Source organism: Glycine max, chromosome 9 (genome assembly GCF_000004515.6).
Source record: "Glycine max cultivar Williams 82 chromosome 9, Glycine_max_v4.0, whole genome shotgun sequence".
NCBI lineage: Eukaryota > Viridiplantae > Streptophyta > Magnoliopsida > Fabales > Fabaceae > Glycine > Glycine max.
In genome coordinates, this window is record NC_038245.2 from 21,178,019 (window position 1) to 21,201,483 (window position 23,465).

Below are 23,465 nucleotides of genomic sequence, written 5' to 3' on the forward strand. Positions count from 1 at the left end.
GGGTAGAGGGCAAGTTGTTGTTTTCCAAAGGAGAATGGAAAGTCACACTTGTACACATGTGGCATGTGAAGTGGCCCTTTTTTCTTAATCCACTCCCTAACTCATACAGTTGCATTAAAGGTTTGTGGTTGCTACCTAGGAGGCAGGGACCATTTGATACCCCAAAATAATTATGTCTCTTTCTTTTCCATTGTCACATGGTTGTGACATCTTACACCTTGTGTGGGCAATTTCACAAGGGAGGGATTGATTCATTGCTCACCCATAATAAGTCAAATTTTCAATTTTTCAACCCCGAAGTAAGGTTCACCTATGTTCTATTCTGTAATCTATACCCAATGCGTGTTTTATGCCTTAACATGCCTAGCTACAAAATAAGTAGTTGTTACTAGGATCTATTTGGTAGGATGGATACAAAATAAAGAAGGGAAAAAATTTGTTTCTATATCCCTTTTATGAATGGATGGTAACAAATTTCTGAAGAGTACTAGGTTTACATTGTATTAGTTTTACATCTTTTTTCTTAAATTTTTTAACTATTGCAGGTCTGCAACAACTTGATATCAATTTATTTTTTTTGAGTTTTTGACAATTCATTCCGGTCTTGGAAGAATATTAAATGAAGACAAAAAAAGAAATAAAATAAAATATTAAAATTTTAGGTTATGTTTCATAAAACTATCTTATAAGTTAGTTGAAAGCTTATAAGTTATAAGTTAAGAGCTGAAAGCTTATAAGTCAGTTTAATTGAAAGTATTTGATAAGACAAACTCATAAATTAACTAATAAATATTCAAATGTTATAAAAGAACATATTCAATTGTGTGTAGAATTTAGTTAACAAAAAGGGAGATTTTTGCTTTTACAAATTGAATTGATAAAATAAAAATCAAGCAAGAAAATGAATTAATCATATAATTTTAGCCAAAAAAACATAGAATAATTCAGGAAATGATTATAAAGTTGATATAATTCAAACAATTAAAAATAGATATGAAGGTGTTTTCAGATAGCAAACAAAAAAGATAAGATGATTTTTAAATTGAATAAAAGGATAAAATATAATTTCAAATAAAATAGTAAGAATAAAATTGAGAAGAAGAAAAATAGTAACTTATAAGCTAGTTTATTCTCATTTTCCATAAGTTACTTGAAGTACTTTATGAAAAATAAGTAACTAAAATAAGTTTGTGTACCATATTATAAACTAGTTGTTGAAGTAATTAACAAGTATAAAACGACATAAAAATAATAAATTATGATTTATTTAAAAAAGATAACAAGAAAAATAAATAAATATATTGAGGATAAAAGTGGAAGATAATAAAAAAAAATTAGAAGTCAACATTTTTAAAAAATACTACTTCAATTAGCTTTTAAAAAAACACTCGAGGTTATGGCTATATTCAGCAAGATATTTCATTTAGTGTCTAACTTTTTTTACTAGTTAAAAAACTCATTTAGTTATTCGATAAACAAGTTTTTTTAGTAGTTTCTTAATATCTTCTAACGTTTTTTGAAACGCTACTTAAAGTTGTATTTTTTAAAATGCTAGCTTCTAACTTTTTATATTTTTTTCTTTTTTATTCTTAGTATATTTATCAAATTTCCTTATTACCTTTTTTTAAATAAATCTTGATTTTATTATTTTTATGTCATGTTATACTTTTCAGCTATTGCAGCTGCTAGTTTTATCGAATATTTATAATTTAATAAGTTAATTTTTCAACTTCTAGCTTCTAGATAATTTTTCAACTAATTTTGTCGAACATAGTCATAATACAAATATGAAAACAAATACTTTAATATAGTCATAAATAGAATAAAAAAGAATGCAAAAAGAAAGATTTTGATATATTTATTTTTCTTTTTTTCATCATCAATCATATGTAGTAAGTTCCACCTTTTTCTTTTAAGAATTTTTCTAGTTCTATTTTTCTTTCACTAGTTAGTCCACCTTTTAGTGGTTGTGTAATTCTGGTTTAATAGTAGTTAGAAAGTCTCTTTCATATTGAGGAATTTTATCTAATGGCATTTGATCACAGAATCCACTTAGAGCTGCATAAATGACTAGAATTTGTCTTTCAATTGGAAGTGGTGCATATTGAGGTCGTTTCAGTATTTCTGTATATTCAAGTTGAAAAATTAGTTTATTAACATGTTTGACAAATTAGCTGGAAGTTGAAAAGTTAACTAATAGTTAGAAACTAGTAGTTGGAAATTAAAAAGTTAACTTATTAAATTAAAAATATTTGGTAAAACTTGCTAGTGAAGTAGCCGAAAAGTATAAAACAACGAAACAAATAATAAATCATGATTTATGTTAAAAAGGTAATAAGGAAAATGAATAAATATACTGAGGATAAAAATAAAAGAAAATATAAAAGCTAGAAACTAGTGTTTTAAAAAATGTTAGACGCTATTGAGAAGCTACTAAAGAAAGCTTGTTGACCCAGCAAATAAACGAGTCTTTCAGCTAGTTAAAAAAAGGTATAAGTTAGCTAAAATATCTTGTTGGACATAGTCTAAATTAGAAGTGTTTGATAAAATTAACCGTTGAAATAACTGAAAAATATAAAATGACATAAAAATAACAAAACCATGATTTATTTAAAAAAAAGATAACAAGAAAAGTGAATAAATATATCAAAGATAAAAATGAAAGAAAATATAAAAAGTTAGAAGCTAGCATTTTAGAAAACACTACTTTTTCAGCAAGTAAAAAAAGTTAAATAATATCTTGTCAAACATAACCTTAATAAGCTAGCTTAAAAGCTTTTAGCTTTCAACTAATAGCTAGTTTTGTCGAATATAGTTAGAAACTATTGAGAAGCTGTTAAAAAAAATTATCGAATAGTCAAATGAATTTTTCAACTAATAAAATAAAGCTAAAAATTAACTAAAATGTCTTGTCGAATATAACCTAAATTTTAAGAATTTTAAACCTAATTAAATCTCAACTAATTACTACAACGACTATTTTACTTTTTGCATAATTTACATTCTTATTTGGCTAAAATAAACATATGGTCTCTTAATTTATTTTTTGGTTCTAAATTGGTCATCTAAGTAATCTAACTTTTAAAAATTCTAAAATGGTCCCCTTACTTATTTAATTCATCACAAGTTAGTCCTTTTGAAATATTGATCATTTTTTTATTTTTGAACATTTTTTATTGATTCTAGAAGTGAAATTTATCTTATTAAATTCATCTATATGAAAACTATGAAAATCCACTAAAGTTCATACTAAAAAAAGACATAAACTAGGTGAAAAATATATGAAAAATGAGTCTCGTAATAAATTGAAAATCTAAAAATCAAACATCACGTTCTTTTCTTATTATTCATGAGACTCATTTTTCATATGATTTTCACTACATTTATGGTCTATTTTGTTTCAAAGATGAGTTGATTCTTATAATTTTCATTGGTGAATCTAATGAAACAAACTCCACATATTGAATCCATCAGAAAAAGGTTTAAAATTGTGTCAAAAATAAAAAAAATGATTGATATTCTTAAAGGAATAACTTGTCATGAATTAAATATATAAAGAGATCCTTTTAGAACTTTTAAAAATTAAGGCATCAATTTAGAAGAAAAAAAATAAGATAACGAAGTATTTCTATATTTTAGCCTTCTTATTTCAAATTTACTAATTATGTTAATTATCTTTTTTAGCAATTAAATGTGGCATCGTAACATTAAAGTAACAAGGGTAATAAGATATGTATCAAAAAAGAAAAATAAAGGCAATAAAGTCGGATAAATAAATGCAGCAACAACAAAGCATGAAGAGTGAAGCTTTAAAATTGAAACACTCTCACCACACATAAAATACATTATACACAGAATTAGGCCTTGTTATTGGAGCCATTGAATCACTTATCAAGGCATTATGCCAATTGCCATCATTCCATATGTATAGTAAAAAGTTTAGAAAATGTGAAGGCTGGGACAGTGGCCTTAATGGCCCGGTCTTATGCATGGCCTTGGGTTAACTCATTATTTCTCTTTTGAAGATGATTTTGTTCACAACATTATTGAACATCGAATATATAAATACCTTTTTGCTGGGGAATTTGAACATGGATTTGCCAAGTTATGAGGGATTAATCCATTTCCCTATACCTAACTCCTTTTAGTATCAGAAGGGTGGTTTACTGGTTATGCATTAGGAAAGTTTAACCTATTTTTATTCCTAATTCTCACTACAGTTTTTTATATTAAAATATTATTTTTCACCTTAAATCATAAGTAATATTTTAAGGTAAAAATATGTTTTTTTGTCTTGTAAGATTACCAAAATTAGGATTTAGTCTCTACAAAAAATTTCATTCGTTTTTCGTCCTCCTAAAATTAAAATATGTTAAATTTTAGCCTAGAACTAGGTTTGGACAAACCTATGTGTTTGATGAATGACACATAAATTGGTTCATTAATTAGTTGGATGTTGACACTTATTAAAATCCTAACCCTCTTTCTCTCTCCAATCCCTAATAAGTAATTTTATATGCAATGTTTTTTGTCCTTCTCAACCTCTCCAATTTCACTTTGTTTCCCTTGTTCATGTTTCCTTCCACCTCTATCGTTACTAAGTGCAGAATTGAGTGTGCAACATCTTTCTTTGGGTGGCTATGCATGAAGAATCATCTAATCGAATCTTCAAACCAAACAAATCACAAAAATAGGTATAACCTCTCTTTCCTTTTCGCCAACTTCTTTTTTGGGGGATTATTACCAAATGGCAAATGTTGCTTTGCCATGTATGTGTTAAGGATGAAATTTGTGTTTGTTTTCGTTAACAAACATAATCTCACATGTATATTCGAGGAATGCGACAATTCTTCCTTTAAAGGCCTTTTATCCTCCAAGTAGGCCTTGCCATGAGTCTATGTGTTAAACTTTATGTTTAGTTCGATTTAAAATATATGATTGCAAGTACAATCAAACAAACTATGGAAATGTATTAAGTAGGAGAAGATGTTGTCAAAAGAAAAAAAATAATATAAAAATGAGAAAAGAATGAGAAGATGTGCAATAAAGGTAAATGAAAGCAAATAAAGTTATTTGATGAAAAAAGTAAAATGTTGGAATTCAAATGGTAGTTGGAAACATTGTCTTAACCCGTCAATCCGTAAGCGTCACATGAACTTATGAGCGTTGCGTGGACTTAAGAGGATATGAGTTACATGTTTCAATCCTTGTTACTGTGGTACAAACTAGTATTTATAGACAATAATTCCTAACAATCCATAACTTCCCAAATAACTTTCATTAAATCATCATCTTCATCGTTGATGAATTTTGTCTCCAATCTTTATCCTTGATGACTTGTATCTTCAATCTCCACCGTTGATATTTTCTATTATCTTGATGTTTTTCAAATCTTTATTTCTTCTATCAGTGTACAATTATCCAAAACATTAATTTTGACACTTAGTCAAAATAGTTTATTAAAAGACTAATCCCCAATACTTTATCGAAGATCATTTTTTGATTGTCGAAAAATAACGATGTTAACAGTATGACAACTATTATTTATAGGTTTTCCCTCACTCAATATTTTATTTTATTGGGATGGAATTATCACTTCACCAAAGTTTTGCATGAGATGCATGATAAGATTATTTTTAGTGAAATGAAAATTTGTTTTTGATCAAGTGTAAATAATAGAGGAAGGAAAGAAACTATGGATAAGATGAAGAGATGCAGGACAAGGGGAAGGAGAGAGAAAGAAGACCACCACCCACAACTAGTATCGAATTACCAGTGTAATATCCCTATTTTTGTGCCTTGATAAGCTTTTAACTAAAAATAGCAAATGTTTTTGTGATAGTTAATGTTGTAAATTTTTAAATAGTGAAATGATTGTTTTGTGTGTGTGATATCCTTGAATGGATACGTACTCTAGGATTTTAATTCTACGATTAACAATATGTATTTTAGGCTTAAAATGTCTTGGGCAACATCCAGTCAACTAGTCAAAGAAAAGTTAAAGTATGAGAATTATCCCATTAATGACAATTTCGTAATTATGTAATTTTTTAGACTAAAAATTATTTTGAGCCTTGAGAAAATAAGTTTAATTATAATTAAGAATTTTGATGTTTTTAGTTCAAGGAAATATTTTGATATGCATTAGTAATTAATTTATTGAGCATAATTATTGTTTTAATCATAAAAAATTCATTTCAAGCTAGATTTGAGTTATTCCAAAGGCTTTCAACTCACAAAATTATTTGTGAAAATATGATTTATTTATTAGATTCAAATTAAGAAAATAAGATGGTTAGAGATGCCTAAAATGTATTTTTAATTCCACTTTGGGAATGACCAAATGACCCTTAGACCTAATTTGGATCCCCCTATATACGCTTAAGGGGACTCCCCTCACCTAGGTGTGTTGGCTATGTGAAATGGAGGGGAATGAATTTTCAATATTCTGGAAACTTATAAGGCTACTTCAAGGCAAGTTATAAATTACCAGAAGCTTGATATTTTATTTAGTATGAACACGTCGAATAGCATGCGTCATGGTATCTTGGAGGTTCAAGAAGGATTTGAAATAGGTAAGGGTGTGTTTGGTTTGAATTTTCATTTTCTGTTTTCATTTTCTGAAAACTATTTTCATTTTCAAAAGATTAGAATTCTGAAAACATGTTTGGTTTGACTTCTTGTTTTATGCTTTCAAGAAATAAAAACACTGAAAATGTGTTTTCAAAAGAAAGTGTATTTTTAGATTTGCTTAAAATTACATTCTTTGCCACCGCGTTTTCATTTTATCCAAAATGAGGTCCCTGGTTTCAACTGAAAACAAGATTTTATTGTTTCCAGTTTTTGGTTCGTTTGAGAAAATATTTTCACTGAAAATGTTTTAAAAAATTCAACCAAACGCATTTCCATCACCATTTTCTATTTCTAGTGAAAATGAAAACAGAAAATAGTCAAATCAAACACCCCTTAAGTATCTTGGATTGCATTCCCTTATTTGTAGGAATAAGAAGGTTGTGTTTGCTTATGTGAAGGATAGGGTTTGGAGAAAGATTAATAAGTGGACTAGGAAGTTCCTATCAAAGGTGAGAAATGAGGTAATGATTAAATCTCTGCTTCAGGCAATGCCTATGTATTGCATGGGTTCTTTCTTATTGTCGTATACCTTGATTGATGAACTACATTGCATGTTGAATGCCTTCTGCTGGGGGACAAGGAATAAATCATGAAAAGGGATAAGGTGACTGAGTTAGAGTAACCTGACAATGAAGAAGGATGAAAGGTGTGTGAGTTTTTGAGATTTGATGACTTCAACCTTGTCTTACTTGTTAAGAATGGATGGAGGCTTCTAGAAAACCTAAAATCTCTAGTTGCACATGTTCTAAAAGTTAGTTGTTTTCCAAATCAAAGTTTCCTAGAAGCCCAATTAGGTCATATTCCTAGCTATACATGGAGGAGTATTTGGAGCGTGGGGGACTTAATTCAAATTTCCAACATATGGAAGATGGGGAGTGGAGAAAAGATCAAATTGTGGGGAGATGTATGGCTTAGGGAGAAAGGTAATAATTATCTTTGTCCATTGAATCTGAATAGGAAAGATAACCTTTGGGTCGAGGATTTTATTAATGCGGAGGACGAGGGTTGGAATAGAAATCAACTGGAAGCTTTTGTTTCACAAGAAGAGGTTCAAGTTACTCTGTCTGTGATGCTTATCATGAAGCTTGAAGTTTAATGGATATGAGCAACTTGAAGGTATAGGGAGATTGGAAGTCAATTTGGCCTTAAACAACCCCCAAAGGTTAAACGTTTTCTTTGGAGGATAAGCAAAGGTGTGTTGCCTATGAGGTTGAAACTTCAGCAAAAAGGAATCATGTGCCCTAGTGTTTGCCAACAGTGTAAGGCAGTACTAAAAATAGCTGGCACATTGTCATGGATTCTACTAAAGCTAGACAATGATGGGAGTTCGTGGGTTTACACTTGTGGGTTGACTAATTAGTTTCTCATGTGGAAGGGTGAATGACTTTGTCTTTCTCCTGTTATCCTCACAAGGGTCTAGGAAGATGTTTGAGAGTTGCATAATTTTATGGAGTCTCTAGAGGGTGCGAAATAGGTTAATATGGGAATCAATTGAAGTGGAGGGAGCTCAGGTTCTCTTTCAAGCTCACAAATGTTTAACTTAATGGAGGATGGCTTAAGAGTTTCGTGATAAATTAGAGGACCGACGTGAGAAACTCCATAGTGAGACACATTGGAAGAAGCCTAGGAATAGGTTTGTGAAGTGTAACATGGATGTGACCTTTTGCAAAGGGAAGAAGAGTATGGGGATCAACATTTATGTCAGGGATGCAAATGGTGCATTTGATGCCAAGTTAGTTGTTAAGAATTTTTGTCCTCCTACATGATTCGGTCTATAACAAGACCTTTTGGCTCTAGGCAATGACATAGATTTAGCTTTGACCAACAATCTTCATTTTTTGTGCATGTAAAAATTGCATAAATAGTTGTCTCAACTTTAACTGTAGATAGTGGTCATACAATGAGACATTACACCCTTCTAGAATTCAAAGTTGTTCTAATTGGAATGCAACATCTACATATTCTCCACATCAAATTTCTTACTCGTGGTGGAACATTAACTTTCCAAATCAAACACTGTGATTTTATAATGTTTATTATAAAAAAACATTTCATGTAGCATTATTGGAATTTTATTTTATTTTATCATATTTATAAAGGATGTTAAAATTATTATCAATACATTGCACATAATACATGATGAGGTTCAAGAACAATGACATCAAAAAACTAATTATCAATATGGGTGAGTTTCAAACTTCTTTTTCTTCATAGTAAATATCACTTAATTTTGTATTATAAATAATAATTGAAATTGTTTGTTCATAACTACCTAGCACATGCAAGGACAAAGCTTTAATTTAATCACTATTATAACACTATGAGGGAGGAGGCACAAACTGAACTAACAATTAATTGGCTTAGGGAGATTCCGCAAGAAAAGTGGACTCTTACATGGGATGGTAACCAACAATGGGGACACATGACTACCAATCTTGTTGAGTCAATTAATTTGATACTTAAGAAAATACGAAATTTTCCAATATGTGCATTGGTAAAATCAACATATATAAGATGTAATACATTGTTCAACCAAAAAGGGAGAGAAGTCACAACAATGATTACATATGGCCAAGTTTATATGCAAGTACCAGACAAGGCTATGGAAAACGCATAGAAAAAGACAAACTCTCACATTATTCTTGAGTTTGATCTTTACAACATATAATTCTTAGTCTTTAAGACAATTAACTAGATAGAGGTTTGACCCGTTAGAAATTTCATGATTAGACTGGGTAAAAAGTGATGTGACTGTGACATATTATAAAAAATGCACATGTCTTATTTTCATATTGTTGTTGCTTATAAGCATACTCACCACGAGTATAGGAATTACATACATCATGTGTATATGTTGGAAAGTGTCTCAACGTGTACAAATGATTGTTTGGCGAATTACACAATGAAGTGTATTGGTAAAGATGATAAGGAATTCTAAAGGTTGTCATGTCTCCTCTCGTATACATACCGAAATGGATATTTGAGAATCTGGTCAACCAAAACAATGTTTCATGTGTTATATCCTAAACCATTCAAAAAACAAATGCCGCCATTATTTAGGCTCAAGTCAACAACATTAAGTTTATGTCATATTGTTTGTATTTTAAAAATTTTGTTGTATTGTTTCAAACTTAAATATATTTTTTTCTATTTTTTGTAATTTTATATCTATTTTGTAATTTACATATTTATTTAAATTTCAACTTGTTTGATTAAATATGTTTTTTTTTAATTTCAATTAAGTTGTTGATTTATTATGCATTTTATTAATCAAATAAATTGAAAATATAAAGGATTTCAACTCTTGAAAAAATGATAAAACCAAAAATATGAAAAAAATAACAACATATGCAAATAATATTTAAAAAAACATAAATACAAACAATTAATAACACCAAAAAAATTAAAATGCAAAAACAATTTAAAAACTAAGAAAAAAATACAATAGATAAGAAATCAATTCCTAGGAACCGATTTTTTAACTGGGTTTCTTAACATGCACAGTAAAATATATCAGCTACATAAATAATTATTGGGTTATATTATTTGCATAAATAATTTATTTTATGTTTTTTAAGTAAAAAATCGAATAAATTGACTAAAAGAAAATTGATACATAGTTTTGAGATTTATTAAAATCATGTTATTCACTTAATGTAATAAAGCATATCATCTCTTGTCTTATTATTAAAGCAAATAAGTTCTACATAGAAATTTTTTCACTTTTTTTGCATTCAAATCTCACTAAAAAAATTCAGGTAAATCAAATAACAAATTTATATTATTGTTAAAGCAATATGTATTGATTATTGTCCCATATATATTAAAAGACCCATGTCAATTAATGAATATATTGTTATTTTTATGCATAAATTTAGTTCCTTTTAATGATCAAATTAATTGATATTAAAAATACATCTCAATCCATTGATATATTATTGAGAATCTCTATAGTCATCAAGCACCCCATAATTATCCATCAATATGTAATACACATTGACTGATTTAGGAATTAAATTAGGGAGAAGCCGTTTCATTAATTAATATAGTGCAATAGGAGGCTTTTCACATTTAATAGAAAACACTGAACAAAAATTAGAAAAATAAATTTGAATGAAAAAAATGAAATAGAATTAAAATATAAAATTATATTAAGGGGGTGTATTGGGTTATGATTTTAAAAGATTATCTTGACATAAAAGAAACCTATGGGTTTTAAAAGAGTTTGAAAGAATGTGATGAGATTTTTAAGATTTTTTTAAAAGACTTTTATGGTTAGGATTTTTTTAGTTTGAATTTTAATGAATTTATAAAATATGAATTCATAAGATTTGAATGAAAATTATGAATTTTTAAGATTTGAAAAGACTTCATGAATTCTTAAAAAACATTTAAAATTATTGATAAAGATTCATGATTTTTTTCCATCTATCATTTTAAATAAAACTCAACTTATACAATAAACTCTAAACTTGTTACATAACAAATTAATTTCCTCAAGCATATTTACAAGCACAATAGATTCATTCCCCTTATTCCTACAATAACGATTAGACAAAAAAAAAAAATCTAACAATTGTTTCATACCTCATTATATATTTATCCACTTATACACACTGAACTTTTCACATTTATTAAAACTATATATTTCTCATGTTGATATATACTGACGTTCATTTATATTAATGTATAAGCATGTAATAAAGATGCCCCAAGTTCAAAGAATTGGAAAGGTATCTCATATCACATGTTCTAGGACATGTTGATTATTGGTTGAAAGAGAAAAAAAAATATGAATATATATCATTTTCAACAAAGAGACAAGGGATTAAAGAGATTTTGTGTGATTGAAAAAGAAAAGAATGACAATTGATAAGAAAAGAAAGAAACTCTAATGAAATCTTAAGGGATTTGGATGAGATTGATTAATGTGTATTTTCTACTAAAAAGTTTTATGAAATTCATCTTAAAAAAGAATTCATCAAAATTTGTATATTTTTTAATAGCATAAAACTTTTTTTAAGCTATAAAAAATTTCAATTAAATACCAATGGATTTTATTGAATTCCTTAAAAAATCATAATAGTCTTCATTGAATACTACAAAACTTGTTTTTATTATTTAAAAATCTTGATTAAATATTTTAAAAAATTTAACAAAAAAAAGCTTTTTCAAATTGTAATTGAATACACCCCTTAATAACACCACACTTTTTTTAAGCCAATAAATTTTATAATTTTCAGCATGAAATGTAATACACGATTACTTTAAATAATTTATTAAAGTGTATAAATAAATTTTATTAATTTACCTATAAGTTAGACCATTTTATAATTATCCAAATAATAATTATATAGCAAATGTATATAGTTAAGAACTCATTTTTAATAGTTTTTTTATATCACAAATTAATAACCGTGTTAATTACTAATGAATTCAAATATTTATTTAAAGTTATATTGCACCTTTAATTCTTAACATTTGTGGTTTCTAGATCCTAACTGTAAAAGAAATGTACAAATATAATCCGGGATGAAAAATGTACAAATCCATAAAATTCAATTCTTAGATTTAGGTTTGTAGATTTACAGGTTATTAAATTTACAATTTTTTTTTTCAAAATTTTGACAGCGATTAAAAATTCATTCAAGAAATTAAAAATATCAATAAATCTCATAATTTAAAATAAATAACCTGACCTTTTCTATCTTACAAAGGGGAAAGAATTTTCAAGATGAATGTCATGAATTTGAATTTTGAGAACGATGTTTAGTTCCAATATACTACAAAATATAATTCGATCTCTATGTAAAAAATTCAAGCATTCTCAAGAAAATGTATCTTTTTCATATGTAATTACTACTATATGATGAATACACATTTTTTTATTGGTTATAATAACTATTGATAAATTGAAAGTCCCTCATATATATGTTTTTATTAATTTTGATTAATGAAATTTTTCTTTAATTATTTTTTTAAGAAAAATAAATTTTCCATAATAAATATTGTAGTTAGAGTAAGTTAAGAGCAATTCACAAATTTAAGAGAATGGTATGTGCATTGCAGGAGTTACCCAATTAGTTCTAAAAAAATGTTAGAAACATTCTCACTTAGATTTTCTTTCTAACATTTTCTGTTTGATTGACTTGAATTTATTGAAAAACATCAATTTAGAAAAAGATACCCACTAAAATTAATAAATTTGTGTTATAAATTAATTTCAATTAATCAATTTGAAGGTTGAAATCTTGAAAATATCATATTGATTATATTTTTTTTTACCATAATTAGGTCATTTGACTCCTTGATGAGTCCCTCAGGTCTCCTTGCAAACTTCAGCCCTTTGGAGCTGCTACGTGACTACTGACTAATTTTCGGTTTGAGGTTTATTCACACTTAAAAAGTTTTTCACCTCTTTTTTCAAGAGTGTATTTTGTGGGAATCAAACTTAAGTTCTCCCCCACAAACTTAGTGAGTTATATTGGGTATACTAATTATAATTATCTTAATTAATGTAATTATATATTTTTATGAATTAATAATTATAATAACTATTCAATATATTAAAAAAATATTAATAAGTCATTGGCCTGAGTGGTACCAAACGATTTTCTTAAGAAAAGTTTTGCATTCGAGTCTTATGAATAGAAAAAAAAATGATTGAGAAAGAAGATCTATTAAAAATGACCAATCATATTTTTTGACAGAAATTAATCATCCACAAAGTCTATTGATACTTTATAACAATAACATGGTAACAAAAAATATTTTTATTAAAATGTTACAGTTATTATAAAATTACCGCAACGACTTTATAATTTACCGATGTGATTTTTTTTACTAAATAATACTTATCTTATTTCATTATGAATCAAATGCCTGAAAAAAAGAATCACATGATGAATAGAGTAGAGGCTAGGAAACAATGAAGCCACCCTTGCTAACTCATAAGAAACTTCATTAGCTTGCCTCTTAACAAATTATATTTCATAGGATGGATGAGTAACTACAATCTTTCTACACTCAACAATAATATTTCCCAATTTTGTTAGGTCCTCACATGCAATAGTTATGTTGTCAATTACCACTTTATAGTCTAATTCATACACCACATGATTAAATTGATTGTATCTACAAAACGAAGCGATTTTAATAGACTTCATGCTTCACCTTCTTGAATGTTCATGCATGGTTGTAAAGCTGTCATTTTGGCCTAACCCACTCGGCCTTGCATTATGGCCCTATGAGGACTTAGCCCCCTTAATGAAGGGCCCTGCAAGGCCCAAACCCACACAACCACACTTAATATGAAGCCAGGGCCAGCCCACGAGCCATGCTATTTTAAAAGTGATTTTTTTCAATTGTCCAAAAAATATATTTTTAAATCAATTTGATAGGATTAATTTCAGTCGACCTCGACTAGGTTTATTCGCAACCGATATCGACCAAAGTTATTTTTGAACAACCTCGATGGAAATTTTTTTTCCTAACTCAGTTAGATTATTTTTGGTTGACCTCAGCCAAAGTATTTTTTATCAACCTTTGTCAAGGTAGTTTTCAACTGACCTTGCTTGGGTTGTTTTTCGTTGACCTCAGTGAGGGCTATTTTCGATCAACCTTAGCCAAGGCTATTTTTGGTTGATCTCGACCAAGATTGTTTTGAAACCAACCTTGGCCATGACTATTTTCAGGCTACCTTTATCGTGGTCGTTTTTGGTTGACCTCAATTAGGGTTATGTTTGACAAACTTTGGCCAGAGTTTTTTCTGTTGACTGACAACTGCAAAATTTGAGTTTAATTGATAGTCAATTTTAGCTAAGAATAATTAAAATTTATTCACTTTTATGTTGTTTTTAATGAAATAATGAAGAATTTAATATCATTGTAATTTTTGACAAGTAGGATTCAAAAGAAGGAAATTTCAAGTGCTTCGGAGGAAACTTTATGCAAAAACTTGAAGAAAAAGTTGAAAAAGGGATAGCTCACTTAGCGCCCAAGTCAGACTCGACGCACATCTTCGCTTAGCGGGCAAGCTCAAGCTTAGCGCGAAGAAGGCCCACGAAGAAGTCCAAAGGCGCGTTTAGCGCGAAATTCCACGCTAAGCGCGTGACCGCCTCGCTAAGCCCAAACGTGTCGCGCTCAGCTTGTGATCACCTTGCTAAGTCCAGAAGGAGTGCGTTGAGCACGAGGTCGTGTGGATTTTAAGCTACCTTGGGCCTATAAAAGGAGTAGGAAGAAAAGGAGAAGATACACCGAGACTCAGAGCTCTCTAATGAATACATCCAAAGCCCGAACATCTCTTATGGGGGAAACCCTCTCTTTAGCCATTCTACCATCTTCCTTTATCCACATTAATCCTTAAAGTGTAAAGTCTTTCATGGTCATGAGAGGCTAAACCCCCATTGTTGGGAGCCTAGCAACCAAATACCCTTGTAATGTAATCTTTCCTTATTATTTATTCCAATTTTTATTGTTTTTTCCTGTGCTTTATTGTTATTGTATGACTTGATCATCCTTGCATATTTTTAGAGATTAAGCATTGGGAAGTGTTTCATTTCTAAAGAACTAAGAAATGACATCTAAATAAATCATTGTTAGGGATAGAGTGATCTTGTTTTACCTATGCATACATCTCCAAACTTTATACAATTTATTGTTTTATCTTTGCAAATGGATTTGAGAGAGAGAATAAATAAATAAGGTTCTTCATCGTGAGGGATCAGGGTTGAGTATCTTAATAGATGTTGGTGAAAATTGGAATAACATTAAATAGAGAAACACCTTAGCATTGCATCAAGGGTAGTTAGGCATGCTAGACCCCAACATATCTGAATTTACCTTTAAGCATTCAAACACATTATCACCATCTTTATCTTCTATCTTTATCGTCTTTTACTTTAAGTCTTTATCTTATCTTCTACCTCTCTTTATCCTCTATTTTAAATTCCTTATCTTTCTTATCCCTTACTTTCTTTAAATTTTACATCTACAATTCCTTTCTCTTTTACTATTCTCTTGCTTAAAAATTGGGATATACACAACTCAAGTACGAATAAAGTCCCTGTGGATTCGACACTCAAACTTTCGAGTAATTTTACTACTTGTGACAATTTGGTGCACTTGCCAATGAGTTAACATTGACCTCAACTAGGATTATTTTCTATCGACTTCGGCCAAGTTTATTTTTGGCTGACCTGGGTTGATATTGTTTTCGATCGACCTCGGCAGAGCTATTTTCGATTGAACTCGACTAGGATTATTTTCTATCAACCTCAACCAAGGTTGTTTTTGGCCAACCTCCACGGGACATTTTTTGGTTGACCGAACTAAAGTTAATTGTGGCCAACCTCGACTAGGGTTATTTTTGGTCGACCTCAACCAAGACTATTTTCGATCGACCTCGTTTATGGTTAATTTTGGCCAACCTTGATTATGGTTATTTTCGAGCAACCTCGACTAAGGTTAATTTTAACTGAGGTTATTTTTTACCAATCTTGACTACGGTTAATTGTGTCCAATTCCAGCCAACCTCTTTTATACAAAAACAAATAACTATTATACTAAAATAGATATTTGAATTATGGGAATTGAAAAAAAGGTCTAATTTTTTTGCCGATGGATTGGCCCTAGCCCACAAGGCTTTGTGGGCTTTTTGGTCCTATGGGCCATTTATATATGTGACCCATTTGACAGCTCTATTGATGGTTGTCTCCATGATGTCATTGCTGAAATCAATATCCCTTGATCATCACGAACACATAAATCAGTTCTAGTGGTATTACAAATCATATGAAAGCTAGAATGCACATTGTATTTGAGTCATGCATGTTATGGTTTTTGCCAACCTTCATTGATACGGTTTTGAGTGTCAATTCTCCTCAGCTGACCTTTTGTCTTTGCACACTTCCAACTCTCGTGAAATTTCTCTCCTCTTTTAACCACAAACTCACTTGGGACATCCTTGTTTTTCTAGAACGGATCATTTCTTCTTCTCCTCCTCCTCCTCCATACGCTCCATAACAAGATAGTCATTTGATCTTTCCTTTCTTCTTGCAGCTTTGAAAACAATGTGAAAAAGAATTCCTTACATGATTCAGTCTGTAACAAGACCTCTTGACTCCAGGCAATGACTTAGGTTGAGCTTTGACCAATGATCTTCATTTTTTGTGCATGTAAAAAAAGCGTGAATAGTTGTCTTAACTTTAACTTCACATAGCGGACAAACAATGAGACACTGCACGCCTTTATAATTCAAAGTTATTCTTGTTGGAATGCAGCCTCTACATATTTTTTACATCAAATTAGTCGGGCTAGAATATTCGCTTCCTAGATCAACCTATGTGATTTTATAACGTTTCTTATAAAAACATCTCATGTAACATTATTGGAATTATAATTTTTTTTATCATATTTATAAAGAATATTAAAATTATTAATAATAATTTACTATAATTATAAAATATTCCATAAAATTAAATAAATCAATTACCATATTTAATAAAACCATATTTTGTATATAATAATATATAAAAAAATTATATACCCAATTAAAAAGAATTTATTGGATGATCATATATGAAGAAATTATGTATTTATAATAAGATTTTATAATTATCAATTTAACTTCAACTATTTCTAAATTCAAAAAGCATTTATAATTTATAATAATTAAAAATTTCAAAAAGTCAGTTACAAAAAATTGTAAATAATTATAATATATATATATATATATATATATATTATCTTTAATTCTTTAAAAATAAAAAATAATTCCTTCACAAAATATAATTAATTAATAATGGATATTTTTTTTAGTCTGTAAGAATTATAGATACTAGCGGAACAATAGACTGAGCTAGACATATGTAATAATGATATCATGTATAATTTGATGATAATAGATTTTGTATTCTTCCTCTGAAGCCATAACCTAACCTTAAAAGGCTAAAACCTTTTGTGTTTGCGCCGCTCTAAAGCCAAGCCTGAGACTCGCGACTCACCACCACTGCTCGCCGGCCTCTAATTTTGAAAGCTTCTGCGCCTCCCACGCCATTTTTGATACTCTCTTTGGTATTGTAATTCAAAGTTATTTATTTATGTAAATGAATCAATTGTTTTAATCGTTAGGGTTTTGAGTTTTAAGCTTTAACTCACCGCCGCATAGCGAAGCAGCACAATTTCGTAGTTATATGTGGCAAATCCTTTTCTTTTGCACAATAATCTAATTTGTTCTGTAACGTTATAGTGTTCGCATAGTGAGATATGGGGAAGAAGGCGAAGAAAGCTATGAAGAAGAATTTGAAAAGGGCTTCCTTTAATAAGAATCCATCTGAGGATGCTGATTTCTTGGTACGTGAATCAATGTTGATATCATGTGCTCTCAATTTTCAATTTTCTTTTTTCTTCATTTCTTTTTTTGCGTGTAATTTGTGTGCTTAATTTTGTTGCTCTATTGGTGAAGCCCTTGGAAGGTGGCCCTGCTCGTAAGCTCGCCGGCCAGCAGAAGCCGCCGCCGCCGCCGGAGAACACCGCCACGGTTTTGTACGTCGGTCGGATCCCACATGGGTTCTATGAGAAGGAGATGGAAGGTGCATGTTTTTGGATTTTGTTACATGATTTTTGTGGTGTGTGTGCTTATCTTTGCTTTTTGTAGGTTATTTTGGGCAATTTGGAACCATTAAGAGGTTGAGAATCGCAAGAAATAAAAAGGTTTGTGGCATGCTTGTTTACTTTATATTTGCTTGTGTTTGTTGTTGTTTACATAAATTAATGAAGATCTGCAAGAAATAAAAAGGTTTGTTGCTTGCTTGTTTAATTGTTTCCTTTATATTTGTTTTTGTTGTTGTTTACATAAATTGATGATGATTTGTGGCAATCCTTGGTTATTCTAGTCTATCTACTCATGCGTAGCTGATGGTACTTATGAATTCAGTCGCCTTTTTTCTGTAGCATGTTTCATTCTGGTGTGTGAATCTGCATATGTGTGTATAATGTGTATCAGGGGAAAGAATGCACTTACAAGTGGTTAGTGTGATTAACTTTTTTCTTTCATTCTTATCCAAGCATATGGTTGTATGGTCAAAATTTGTTTTTCTTGTCTCATGCTCTGTTTAGGTGTGTGTTCTTAATTTAAGAAAATGTTCAAATTCAAATGCAAAACCTTCATATATTTATGAGTTCCTCGTCTTCAGCTCTCACTTCCTGGAATATAAAGCACATGTGAATCACTATTTTAGTATTGTTTTTTTGGTTTGGTTCTTAGCATTTGGAAGAAAGTATGTCTTTTGAGCCGTCAAGTTATTTGTTTCATTAAATATTTTGGTTCAGCAGTATTTATTTGTTGTTGAATTACCATTGCAGTGATGATTGATATTTGTTTAAGTTGATTGATACTGATCATGTGTGTTTCTTGATGTTTAACAGTCTGGAAAATCAAGACATTTTGGGTTCATAGAATTTGAATCTCCTGAGGTAGGTAGTTGTTTCTGCTGACTGATTGATATGTTGTGACTTGTGGCTACTATTATGTTTGTGAAAAATCCAATTTCCTTGTTCTAATAATATGCCCCGATTTGTAGGTAGCAAAAATTGTGGCTGATACTATGCATAATTATCTCCTTTTTGAACACCTTCTCCAAGTTTATGTGATACCTCCAGAGCATGTTCATCCAAGAATGTAAGTTATTCTTAAATTTTTTTTACATATCTATTTTCTTTTAAAGATTTGTTACATGGTTTTCTTAATCCTAGGCTGTTAGTGTCTAATTGTCTATTTTCTTCTCATTTCATTTCTTTACTTTGGTATGACAAAGAGATATTTATTGAGAGTCTTGAAGAAAACACTATGGACATCAGGAGTTCCCATGAATGATTTGGGGGAGGGGCATTGGCTAGACTCAAAAATTATTTAGCACACTATAGCTTTCCATCCCCTCTGTATATCAGATAAATAGTTTTATTATCAGTTCTGTTCCATAGAACTTCTATCATGTCTTTATATTATATGCCCATTAGTTCGATGACACTTTTGTTTAAGATGATTGTAGCCAAGATTATTATTCTGACCCCCTCCCAAACAACAAAAGAAAGAAAATAGACCTGAAAAGATGCTATGAGCAGAAACACAATAATAGCTTGGAAAATTATCATATCTCAAAATGTGCAATTACAGCCGGCTAAAAAGCCTAGCATTCATTTTTAACCAAATAACCCCACATGCCTGAAAAATGAGCAGGAATCCTAATCCTGTAAAATGACATATTTTGTAACATTAGATTGAACTATTGGCATATTATGTGTCTTGATTAAAGGTAAAACTAAGAATTAGTTTTGTATGTTGAATATCACCAAGAGTATCAAATGAATATGTGATGTTGCATTTTTGTTTGTAGATGGAGAGGATTCAATTACCATTACAAGCCATTGGATTCTGTCCAAATTGAACGGAAGCGTCATGACAAGGTATCTAGATCAATGAATAAGAAAGTATATCTTCTGGATATTGTCAGTCTGATTCTCAGTATAACGTTCTGTTCGTTGTTGTTGTCATTCCAGGATAGAACATTGGAAGAGCACAAGAAGTTGGTGGAGAAGGTTCTGAAACATGACCAAAAACGACGTAAAAGGATAGAGGCTGCTGGGATTGATTATGAATGCCCTGAGATTGTGAGACTCTTGCTTTTATCAATCTGTATTTTTTCATAAAATTAGAAAAGTCTTCTTTTTTATTTTTGCTCTCAAATTCTGTGGTTTGTTTGCTCCATTCTGAACTATATAATTGCTGTTACAGGTGGGTAACATCCAACCTGCTCCAAAGAAAATAAAGTTTGAAGACTGAGTGGGTAACCTGTCTCATCATCTTTAAAAGATGATTTTTCTGCATATCCTGAAAGGTACTAGAGAACTTAATCAAAGTGAGGTTGTTTTGTTACCTTTCTTCCCTTAGATGTGTTAGAGTAAAACTGCTACTGCTGTTTTAGGACTTAGTATTAGCATTTAACTATTGTCAAGCCTTTGCAATTTTGGGACTTAATTCTGAAACCTTGTGTTCTCAGAAATATTTTATAGAAGCATTATCCGTTTCTTAATATTTTTCCCAGGAGGGTAGATTGTTAAGATTGCCAATCTGTTGAAATTGAATTCTAAAGATAGATAAAATTCCTTGAGGGGTTTGACCACATTGTGAACTCAATTGAATATACCTTAAAATTATTTTGTGATGAAGAGAATTATCCCGCGCTGAAGAGAAGTGAAATGGTTATTGTTTGAGGAAAAACAAAATACACGTGAGAAGTAAAATGATTATTATTCAATAGAAATTTTCTAAATCCCTTATAACAGGATGGGCTTAAATAAAATGATTAATTGTAATTTGAGTTTGGTTTGTTTTCCGGACCAGAGATTTATCTTGAAAATTATCAAGCCATATTCACATCCCTCTTTTTTAATTTCTATTCTGCTTCTCTCCTTACAGCCCGTTCGGCACTCAAAGACACCTCATTTTCAAACATCTTACTTTTTCTTTACACGTATTGCTTTTTTTAGTTTTTTTTTTGTCTTTTATAACATTTTTCATGTGAGTTTGAGCACATTTATTGTTTGTTTTTTTTTTAAAATATCAATTGAATTAAATAAAAAATTCAAATAAAATGAAATTAATAAAAATAGATTCAATTATTCCTTAAACTTTTTCAAATAAAAATGGAATTAATAAAAACAGATTCAAAATTATTTCTTAAACTTTTTCAAATAAAAAATAGAAGGCTTAATTAAATTTTTTATATTTGAAATATAGTTTGTTTTAAATTATTACCTAGCATTCACTTTTTTTATAATAAAGTACCTGAAAAAATTTTAGATTTCATTTTATTATCCATCATTAGTCTTAGTCTTATTTTGTTAAGTGATGATGTTGCAAACAAAGTGTCATGTTATCATACCTTGTCATTGACATCTCAGTGTCACGTCATTATTTTCTTCTTCTTCTACAACGGTAATCACCACTACCATGCCACCATCGTCGACCACACTGTGCCACCACTGTCGTCGACTGTCACCATCGCGTCGTCCAACCCCTTCCTCTTCTCCCCTTCTCCAACTGAAAACAACCCACCTCATGTTACCAATAGAAAACAACTTACCTCGTTGATTCATCTTCTCTTTTAATTGACAATGGCAACAACAACAAAATCATCAACAAGATTATCAACAACACAAGCGGACTCAATCGCGTCGAGGAAGGTGGTGTGAATGTGTGAGGATGCTGGTGCGATAGAGATGTAGCGACTCACTGTTAACTTATTGACAAATGTATTAATTTTATCACAAGTAGTAAAGATTAAAATGGAAGTTCAAGTGTCGAATTCACATGGACTTTGGTTGTACTTAAGTGATGCAAGCCCAATTATTAAGCAATGAGAAAAAGTAGTAGAAGAAAAGATAAGGAATTGGAAGTGTGAAATTTGGAGTAAGACAAAAAAAAAATAACAAGAAAAATAAATAATAATTTAAATACAAAAAGATGAAGTTAGAATCTGATAATGTTGGGGCCTAATATGCCAAAATTAGTTATAGTGTAATGTAAAAGATTTTCTTTATCTAATGTGATAATGTTAAGGCCTAGCATGTCAAAATTTATGTTTCCACCAACATCTACTAAGACACTCAACCTTGATCCCTCACGATGAAGAGTCTAATTTATCTATTATCTTCCCTAAATTCATTTGCAAAGATTGAATAGTAAATCACACTAAGCATGGAGATGTATGCAGAGGCAAAACAAAGTCACTCTATTCCTAGCAATGAATTATTTAGATGCTTTTTCCCAGTTCATTAGAAATTACCATTTCTCAATTTATAATTCCTAAAACTAATGCATGGATGATCAGACCATACAATAACGATGAAGAGCAGAAAAGAAATAATAGAAATAGAAATTGCATTTAATAGATAATAAGAACAGTTACATTACAAGGGTGTTGGCCTGCCAGTAGGGGTGGAAATGAGCCAAGCTAAGCCAAGCTTTACTAGGCTTGAGCTCGGCTTGAGTTGAATGCTCAAGGCTTGAGTTCGGCTTGAGTTGAATGCACAAGGCTTGAACTTGGCTCATTACTTGTCATAGGCTTTTTTTAAAAGCTCGGCTCGGCTTACATAAAAGCCTGGCTTGGCCTACAAGCCTACTTAAAAGCCTGCTTAAAGACGTCTTTGACCAATTAATTGTTTTAAAACCTAGTGAAATACTAACTAAAAAAAGAAACTTATAAAATTTCGTATAAGTAATGTACAAATCCAAAAATAATTGATTAACTAAATCATATTGAATTCAAGTTGTTAAAACACAAAGTATATAAAAAGAAAATGAAAAGAAAAAGCATAATATTAAAAAAATATATGGATTAGAGATGATTTATACTAATATAGCCAAATAAAAATATTTAAATTGTCTAAAAATGTCTTTACAAAACATTCTTTTCTTTAGAAGTATTAATCTGATTGCATTATTCTTTTAACTTGAGTCTTTTTCTTTTTGAAAATTTTCCACATGCAAGTGAACTCTCTAAGCACTTTATGTCACTTCATCCTATCATTCATAATGCCACAAAAATGATATAGATAATAGTTATTATTATTATTATTATTATTATTATTACTTAAACAAGTTGGCTTGTCAAGCTTAACAAGTTTTTTTTATAGTTTGACTTTGACCTTTTTATCTAAAAAAACTTTTTAAAAAGCTTGAGTTTGGCCTAGTAAACAAGTCAAGCCGAGTCGAGCCGAGCCAAAGGCCCTTAACAAGCGGCTTGACTCATTTCCATCCCTACTTGCTAGGA

The 23,465-nt window shown here is 30.0% G+C and overlaps 1 protein-coding gene across 1 annotated transcript; it reads left to right on the forward strand.

The window, feature by feature from the left end:
- Positions 1 to 17,493: 17,493 nt before the first annotated feature.
- LOC100778780 (MKI67 FHA domain-interacting nucleolar phosphoprotein) lies at positions 17,494 to 20,723 on the forward strand. Its single transcript, XM_003533869.5, has 9 exons — positions 17,494 to 17,706; positions 17,882 to 17,985; positions 18,098 to 18,224; positions 18,290 to 18,345; positions 19,060 to 19,107; positions 19,215 to 19,312; positions 20,028 to 20,097; positions 20,191 to 20,301; positions 20,426 to 20,723. The coding sequence occupies exons 2-9, from the start codon at positions 17,899 to 17,901 to the stop codon at positions 20,471 to 20,473; spliced, it is 645 nt and encodes a 214-aa protein (XP_003533917.1). The 5' UTR covers positions 17,494 to 17,706; positions 17,882 to 17,898; the 3' UTR covers positions 20,474 to 20,723.
- Positions 20,724 to 23,465: the final 2,742 nt, after the last annotated feature.